Below are 9,163 nucleotides of genomic sequence, written 5' to 3'. Positions count from 1 at the left end.
AAAGAAGTCTCACACTAGATTGAGGGACACCATACCATTGCCAGATCCAATCATGTCATGTGCTGTGCACAGTGCTGAGGACTTATTGAATGAACAAGATAGAAGTACACTCTTCAGTCACATTTTTATTAAAATGACTAATATATATCGCTGTTTGTTGTTTATATACTATCCTGTGAATAATTGGTTGTGCTGTTGTTATGCAGGAGCACGTAAAAAAAAAATACTAGAGCTGATAAGTTCATTTCTACAAGAGAGTATTATGCCTACAAGTTGCAAATTCGGCCTGAAAACATGATATTGCGAGCTGGTAGATGTTTCCAACAGTATATAGTTGACATGTATGTGAAAATTGAAAACACTCAGCTTGATTACTTTCGAAATAACCAGCAAAGTATACGGGCTGATCTATACCAAGGTATTCTAGATTCGTTGGACTATGGGGAAACTGTTGCCAGAAATGTAGGACGTAGAGTGATCTTACCTCCAACATTTATTGGTGGACCTCGCGATATGAAGAAACGTTACCTAAATGCCATGGCTTTGGTTCAGAGATATGGAAAACCAGATTTATTTGTTACTATTACTTGCAATGCTAATTGGCCTGAAATAAAAGCTGAGCTAGCCCCAGGGGAAACAGCACAAGACCGGCCTGATTTAGTAGCCAGGATTTTCAGAGCAAAATTATTGCTACTGAAGAAAGAAATATTGAGGAAACAAATTTTTTGGTGAAGTTGCTGCAATGGTATATGTTGTTGAGTTCCAAAAACGGGGACTACCCCATGCTCACTTCCTAATCATATTGAAATCAGATTGGAAGATGAAATGTCCTGCTGATTATGATAAATATGTGTGTGCTGAAATACCTCCTGTAAGTAATAGTAACCTGCGACGAACAGTGCTTGCACATATGATGCATGACCCTTGTGGTGTGTTAAATCCAGAATGTCCCTGCATGTGTAACAAGGGTGGTGTGTTGTCTTGTAAGAATAGATATCCTAAACAGTTTTCGAATGAGACAACTAATAACAAAGATGGATATCCTATCTACCAAAGACGTGATACTGGAGAACAGGTGAAGATCCGCAACACATACCTTGATAATCAGTGGGTTATTCCATACAATCCTTATCTTTCTTCATTGTTTGATTGTCACTTGAATGTTGAGGTCTGTTCCACAATTAAAGTAGTGAAATACCTGTACAAGTATGTATACAAGGGTCATGATAGGGTTTCATTTAATATAGTAGCTGGTGAGTCTGACTGTGTTGATGAAATAAAACAGTTTCAGTCAGGTAGATGGGTTTCCCCTTGTGAAGCAGCGTGGAGAATATTTAGTTTTGATCTTTTTGAAATGTATCCTCCTGTTCTTCCTCTACATGTTTATTTGCCTAATGAACAGACTGTCCATCTACATCCTCATGAGAGATTACGCGCTGTTGTTGCAAATTCTAAACGTTCTCGTACTCAACTGACTGAATTTTTTGCTGTCAATGCAACTGTTGAAGGTGGTACAGGCCACTTATATGGTGAATTTTGTGAGCATTATAGATGGGACGCAGGGACTAAGCAATGGAGAGAAAGGGTGTTAGATCTATTTTCTGTTGGGCGTTTGGCATTTGTGTATCCTATAGAAGGGGAACGCTTTTTCTTACGACTGTTATTGCTCAATGTCAGAAGTCCAACTTCATTTGAAGGGCTTCGAACTGTCAATGGTCATGTATATCGAACTTTTCATGATGCAGCATTGAAGTTGGGACTAATAGAAAATGATGATGTTGTAGACTTAACATTATGTGAAGCTTCGGAGGTCCAAATGCCTGATGCATTACGCCGTTTATTTGCAACAGTACTTATCTTCTGTCAGACAGCCGATCCACCTGCCTTGTGGAAGAAATTCTACCCTTTTCTGTCTGAGGATTTTAGGTACAAATATGCTGACAATTCCTCGAAGGTTCAACATTTGACTGTTCGTTTTGTCGAGGGGTACCTTGATGCCATGGGGAAATCCCTGTCGGCTTTTGGATTGGATCATTTAATTGCTCATGTTGATGCTCTTGATGGGGAATAAGGGCATCAGAAGAACAAAAGATATTGTGGATGCTCTTGAAGTCTTGATGCCCCTATTCCACCAGAAATTCTTACATGCCGTTCTAGGTTGAATAAGGAACACCATGCTGCCTTAGATGGTCCGGGAGGAACTAGGAAAACGTTTTTATACAATGCATTGTATGCAGAGGTTAGACTCATGAACAAGATTGTATTGCCTACAGCAACATCAGGTATTGCTGCATCGAATATACCTTCAGGACGCACAGCTCATTCAAGATTTAAGATCCCACTTGATAGTGATGCTTCTTTGGCATGTGTTGTTCCTAAGCAGGGCAGTCTGGCAGCATTACTTAAGGAAACATCATTGATAATATGGGACGAGGCTTCAATGGCTAAGAAACAAAATATTGAGTCTTTGGATTTACTCCTGCAGGTTGTGTTTGATAATAAACTCATGTTTGGAGGTAAAACTGTTGTGTTTGGGGGGTGATTTTAGGCAGGTTCAGCCAGTTGTTCCCCAGCGAATGAAGGAAGCAGTTGAAACCAGTATTGTCACTTCATATTTATGGCCTAAATTCATAAGATTCAGGTTGACAGAGAATATTAGAGCTCAGGAGGATTTACCATTCTCTGAATTCTTGCTTGCTTTAGGTAATGGCGAGCTGCAGAATTCAGAAACAACTTATATCCAGATGCCAATCCAAGTTGCTCAGTTTTCTGAATCTAAAAACAATCTAATGTCTGATCTCATAGAAGCAACCTACCCTGAAATGATGCAAAGTAACCTTGGTCCTGACAGATTTATTAATCGAGCAATCTTGACACCACTAAATGATGACGTGGACTCGATTAATGCATTCATGATAGAAAAATTTGAAGGCAGGGTTGTGACATACAAGAGTTTTGATATTATGTTGAATGATACATGTAATATATATCCTACAGAGTTCATGAATAGTTTGTGTCCAGGAGGAATGAGCCCTCATGAGCTTGTACTGAAGGAAAATTGTCCAGTAATTCTTCTAAGGAATCTTCTACCTTCATCTGGTTTGTGCAATGGTACCCATCTTACTTGTAAGAGATTTTTCCCAAACGTTATCCAATGTGTAATTGCTACAGGACAGTACAAAGGAGATCGTGTTTTCATCCACAGAATTAGTTTAAGGCCATCTGCTTCTATGAATTATCCTTTTCAGTTTGAAAGGAAACAATTTCCCATCAAGTTAAGCTTTGCAATGACAATAAACAAATCTCAGGTGCAGGCTCTTAACCAAGTGTCTATACATTTTCCACGGCCATGTTTTTCTCATGGTCAGCTATATGTTGCTTTGTCTAAGGGCTAAAAAGGCAGCAGATGTTTCTGTATTTTATGCTAAGCCTCCAGACCAACAGCCACACAACATTGTGCAAAATGTAGTGGCCTTTGAAGTGCTGAGGTTGGCAGGTATATTGCATGATAACACCGAAGAAGAGACTTAAATGTCTATTTTGATCGGAGCATTACAACAGGACTTTAAAGTATGTTTCCTTTTGTTGCTTTTGAAACTAAACAAGCTTTGTATATTTAAGAAATCAGCTGATAGTTCATAACTGTATATTGACAGATTGAATAAATTTTAAGGCAGAGATAGATGTAAATCCATCATCATTCACGAGTTCTTGTACTTTTCTTGTTAATCCCAGAGTCCCAGGCTTCACATGCATAGAATGTATGAACCACCAAAATATATGCTTGTTCTTAAGAGGTATGCCTGCTCTCATTGTGTAATTACATATTGGTTGTTGTGAACTCCTGCTAATTTATACGATACATGGAATAAGTCATTGAATCATGTAACTAGATTGCTAATACATTTAATAGCTGAGAATCTTAAGTATGGTATTTTATTTTTTCACAGTTTACATCAATGAACATTAGTCTAAGATACATTTGAGAGTACTTGCCAGTGTCTATATGATACACCTGTAACAAAAAATGGACATGTTGCTGGTTGTTGAACACGGCTGAGACCTGGGCTAGATTAAGGTTTGGTTAGTAGTAGTTTTGACATGGGAAAGATTACAATTTCTATTGGACAGATATATTGGACCAACAAGGAAATGCTGTAAGTGATTATAATGGTATTAGACTTGACTGGGACAAGGCAAGCTGTAAGTAACTGTTACAGATTCTTAATTGTAGATCATATCATTCATGTTAAGACCCGTATTTACTTGCATGCTCTAAAGTTGTTAAATCTCACAGCTTGTAGTTTTACTGTGACTTATCCAGTAAATCTAATGACAGAATTTCATCCTTCATTGATAGATGATAGATATTAAATGTATGAATCAATCTAAGGTTTTTGTTACATATCATGGCAAAAATGTGGCAAGTTTAGTATACTCAACTTCTTCAAGTAACCTGTTATTGCTTAGTTAAATTGCTTTTATCTTATAGAGTAGTTCTGATTGACTTGGTGCTTTAATGAGAGAGGGAGATAATAAATGTCGTCTGTCCATGGGGAAATCTACTACTCTCCTGAGTTCTGTCTTGCTCAGCTCAATAGTATAAATTCATTATCTATGTAGCTAATGCTTCCCATGTATAGGAATCATTGTTTGTTGTGTTTTTTTTTTTTCCAGATTGTGAGTCAAAAGCATTGTAAATTCAAAATAGTCACTTGATGTCTCCTGCAAGATTTCCTATGGATAAGAGTAAGCTTCAATGCTGGTTAAAAATGGTATTCTCACTTCTATTTTCATCTGAGTGTAATATCTATGCCTATTCTCATGGTGATAGGTTATTCTAATACCCACTTGAGTATTTTAGTCTTAGTTGTTGCTTTGTGAAAAAACGAGTCCGGACCAGCACAGGCTTCTTTTCTTGCTTCATAATTGAGAAAATAATGACACCTTATGATAACCTGAACATGAAGGCAGTTTTAATAGAGGGAGTCACAAACTTTAAAACAGCATAAAGTGCTTCCCTGTTTTTTTTTTTTGGTTTTTTTCCCCTATCTTTTTTGGGTTTTCTCTCCTCAACCTACTGTGCCTATTGTTATGCCTTTGAATCTCAAATTTATAGGAACATGTTACAACAAAAATGATGGTTTAAATGCTTAGATGTTCTTTGTATGCTCTAGGCCATTCAATTTAATCATAACTGTAAGTATTGTATGGCATTGAATTGCTGTTTATTTTCTAATATTAGAAACAGTGCTAAATCTTCGAATCTCATTAACCATATAAATTCAGTAAGATTAATACAATAAACTTACTCTTATTGCTAATGCTTAAAGCAACAATACATGCCACATAGTTCACTACACTTAACATAAATCTTATTCAAACCAGCCTATTAAAGAGTTTTGTAGCAGAACTGAATTCTAAATCATAACATAGCTACAGCTTAACAGAAGACTATTTCTAGCACAATAGGATCGCTATTCTGCAGGAAAACAATTCCAGTTTTTCCAAATTGTACATCTCCATTGGAAAACACTTGTGATATCCCCTCTTTTATTCTGCTATAGATATTTCCATTGATCTTATAACATATCTCAACAGTCATATCCCATGTCCTGCTGCCATTCTGAACTTGAATTACTGTCTGTGTATCAACTTGAGAAAACACTTGATTACCAAACGTGGCTAGAATACTCTGCACATGTTTGAACGCAGATTTAGTATAGTATACTTTAGAAGTGCACAAGCAGTTCATATGAGGTAATCAATGAATATAATCTACAAACCAGGTAATCTCTTTGTAGACATGCTGGTGTGAACACAAATGGGAACCATAGCCTATCTCCGATTCCCAAACGATCTAGAAAATGAACATTAGCAGGGTTTGTTCCTCTACTTGGTATACTACTTTGTAAAGGTTCACGAGAACCAAACCTTTCCACCATTGATGATGAAAAAATTCGTACATAAAACTTCCTGCCCCCACTATAATAGACAATAAGAGTTTCACCTTCATGGATTTGGTTGTCATTCACAAAAATTTTCAACCCAAAATCTAAGCACATGTATTGTCTGTTTTGCTCTGTGATTTTAAGCAGCTGAATGCTCCACACTTGCCTATTACTCCCAAGAATGAATTCCACTAGACTATGCACACTGGTTAGCATATGTAGGCGTCAGTCGAAGTGCGCCTACGTCAAAGCATAGTGGTGAATATGCTTGGCACTCATAGGAAGTGGGAATTGACATTACGATTAGGGACAACGATTAGGGACAAGGAAAGTAGGGAGCCGCCAACAAGTTTTTAAGGAACTTGTAAACCGTTCACGGATCATAAAAGGCAACCACGAAAAGGGACAACGATAGGCAACAACGATTGACCCGTGAAGGTTACACCCCATTCATAATCCATGAGATTACTAACTCCATATGGTTCAGAACCACGAAAGGAGGATCGGGGATGATGGTACGAAGTGAGTCATGGAGTCACATTCGCCCGTATTGGCCTCTACTCGATTCTTATTATGAAAAGTATTCCTGTGATCTCAAAGGCATGCAAATAAAATATTCAATTTGCTCCAAACTATTATTAAGCTAAATTGGTTGAATATTAATGCAACATATAATTCTAATATATTGGTGATCACTTAATTAAACAACAAGATTAAAAAGGAACCTAAACCGGTTGTCCAAATTATCTTATTAGACGTGATTCAATTACATATTTCCTTTAACCATGCAATATGGTGATCATAGTAATAAAAGAACAAACATTAATATTGGAAGCAATATAACAATAATAGCGTTAGTCAAATCAAATAATAATAATAATAATAATAATAATAATAATTATGATACTAGCAATATAAAATAATAATAAGTAATTAAATTAATTAATTACTCACATTTCACGTGTTCCTTTAAATTGCTACATCATGAATAAATTGTAGTAACTTCAATAAAAATAAATCAAATTGAAATAATTAAATTAAATAAAAGTAGAGTTGATTTGGTCCAAACCCTCAGTTAATTATACCTTTCACGCCTTGGTTTTAGTATAGAACTTCGGGTATTATATGGACTCCTTGGAGTGCTTAAGGGATATAAAATGAGAGAATAGGGTGGCTAGAATTTAGGTTAGAGCAAGAGAGAGAGGAGAGAATATTCTTGGTGTAGGGAGAGAGGATGATTTTTGGTGTAGAAGAGAGGAAGAGAGAATGATTTGATGATCAAACTTGTTGATGATTGAAAAAGGGAAGATATGACCTCTATTTATAGGGAAAAAAGAGGGGTCGAATCAAGAAAAGATAAGAATTCGAATCGGATAAAACTCTTGCGATAGACAACAGTTTTTGTGGTTTTTGTTTTTATCATATCTTTTGATCCAGAAATCAGAATAAGATGAATAAAATATCGTTGGAAAGCTCTTGAAGTTTACTTTCTAACCCAATTTGAATCAGATTAAAATAATTTGTAGAATAAAAGATATAGCCGAAATAGTGAGACGGTGTCAGTTTTGGATAGAGTTTCGTATTTCTTTTATATCTTTTTCGTTATAGCTCGGAATTAATATTATAATATATAATTGGAAAGATAATTTCAAGATATATCCAACCATCTAAGAATCATATAAAAACAGTGAGGAACGAAAATAATATCTGTCAATCTTTGAACATCTTTCAATTCGAATTAAATTACTAGAGGAGTTTTATTCTATTTCAAACTCTTTAATCTTATCTTTTCAAAAAGGATAATTAAGATCTTTTAAAAACTTATAGAAGCTTCCAATTAATCTTAATTGGATTAAGAATGGGATTAAATCCTTTGGACCCTCCACATGATCATTGGGTCGTAGGTAAGGTGGGCTTAGGTTCCGTTTGGACTCAGTTTAGTATTTTGGCCATAACTTATTCGTTATAACTCGGATTTGGGCTTATAATATATCGTTGGAAAGATCTTTTCAAGCCCCATCCAAATATTCAACAATTGGATCCATATTACGGACCAAAATAAACTGATAAAAACGTATTTATAAAATGGACACGAAATGAATGATTTTAATGGGCACGAAATGAATTATTTTGGGTTTAAAGAGAAAATTAAGCTATTGTTTGGAGAAATGGGCTACTAATTGGGTTGGTTTATGAAATGTATCGGGATTGAATATGGATTTAAGCACTCTAAAGATTAAATACTCAACCTGACCAATAATGGCGGTGAAAGGTTATTCATCATCGGGTTTGGTTTTGGGGAGACATTTTTAGGTGTCTACAGAAGCCCCCACTTTGACTGAGTTTGTAGAAACGTCAGTTTCGAAAACGATAGTCAAAGTAGTCAATAGGGACGGATAATGATTCAAGACGTTTTGCGATCCTAAATCACTCTGTATACGCCGATACCTGCAGAAAAATGTTAGTTCCACAGATAACAGAGTAAAGGGATAGAATACATATCTAACACCAGTGTATCGGTGACTGTAGACACCCATTTGTGTTTCCCCAAAACCAAACCCAGTGATGAATGCCTTTCACGTTGTACTATTATCGAATTAGGTGAAAGTGATTGAAAGTCAAGTGTTGCGGTTTAGTTTTTATTAAAGTTCTCTTCTCTCTGTTTTTGAAAATGACTTTATTTATTTGAAAATAGCCGAACCAGTTTAGTTTGGTCCATAATTATGGTCCAATAATAGTGTAGATGGATGGGGCTCGAAAAGACCTTTCCAACGATATATTATAAGCCCAATTCCGATGAATATTGAGGAAGTTATGGCCAAAATACTAAACTGGGCCTGGTTAATTATTTAAATACGGCCCAATGATCTAGAGGAGGGCCCAATGTTAATTATTATTCCTAAAGTTATTAGGATTAATTATAGTTTTCTAGAAGTTTCTAGAAAGTTCTTTTTAATTCTAATATTATTTAGATTTAATAATTAATTATTTTAAAATAAATTTTTATTTGGAGTAAAATATCGTTTTATTATCTTAAAAATACATATTTTATCATCTGTACGGATTCCGTAGATCAAGTTGATTAAAATCGGATTTCGCGTGAAGAAAACGCGCTAATACAGGTTGTCGCCAAACGACAAGTCTGTCGCCGCGCGACAGACCCTGTCGCCTCGCGACAGAGTTGATTCCTGGTGACAGCGTGTAGTTTTATT

The 9,163-nt window shown here is 35.8% G+C and overlaps 3 protein-coding genes across 3 annotated transcripts; all 3 read left to right on the top strand.

Annotated features, from left to right (window-relative positions):
- The first annotated feature begins 294 nt into the window (after positions 1 to 294).
- On the top strand, positions 295 to 732 carry LOC145610618 (uncharacterized). Its single transcript, XM_081665928.1, has one exon. The coding sequence runs from the start codon at positions 295 to 297 to the stop codon at positions 730 to 732; it is 438 nt and encodes a 145-aa protein (XP_081522054.1).
- Positions 733 to 742: 10 nt separating this feature from the next.
- Positions 743 to 2,071, top strand: LOC145610617 (uncharacterized). Its single transcript, XM_081665927.1, has one exon. The coding sequence runs from the start codon at positions 743 to 745 to the stop codon at positions 2,069 to 2,071; it is 1,329 nt and encodes a 442-aa protein (XP_081522053.1).
- Positions 2,072 to 2,248: 177 nt separating this feature from the next.
- LOC145610616 (ATP-dependent DNA helicase pfh1-like) lies at positions 2,249 to 4,374 on the top strand. Its single transcript, XM_081665926.1, has 5 exons — positions 2,249 to 2,538; positions 2,642 to 3,274; positions 3,390 to 3,496; positions 4,132 to 4,203; positions 4,298 to 4,374. Exons 1-5 carry the CDS (start codon positions 2,249 to 2,251, stop codon positions 4,372 to 4,374), a joined length of 1,179 nt encoding a protein of 392 aa, XP_081522052.1.
- Positions 4,375 to 9,163: the final 4,789 nt, after the last annotated feature.

The sequence above is a fragment of the Chenopodium album genome, chromosome 24, assembly GCF_948465745.1.
Source record: "Chenopodium album chromosome 24, dcCheAlbu1.1, whole genome shotgun sequence".
Lineage (NCBI taxonomy): Eukaryota > Viridiplantae > Streptophyta > Magnoliopsida > Caryophyllales > Amaranthaceae > Chenopodium > Chenopodium album.
Note: the sequence above shows the minus strand (reverse complement) of the source record. Positions and strands in the feature narration are given on the sequence as shown.

Coding starts and splice junctions, on each gene's coding strand:
- LOC145610616 (XM_081665926.1), top strand. CDS start 2,249: ATGAACAAGATTGTATTGCCTACAGCAACATCAGGTATTGCTGCATCG. Junction 3,497..4,131: donor TGAAGTGCTGAGGTTGGCAG/GTATATTGCATG, acceptor TCTATTGGACAG/ATATATTGGACCAACAAGGA. Junction 4,204..4,297: donor TGACTGGGACAAGGCAAGCT/GTAAGTAACTGT, acceptor TAAATCTCACAG/CTTGTAGTTTTACTGTGACT.
- LOC145610617 (XM_081665927.1), top strand. CDS start 743: ATGGTATATGTTGTTGAGTTCCAAAAACGGGGACTACCCCATGCTCAC.
- LOC145610618 (XM_081665928.1), top strand. CDS start 295: ATGATATTGCGAGCTGGTAGATGTTTCCAACAGTATATAGTTGACATG.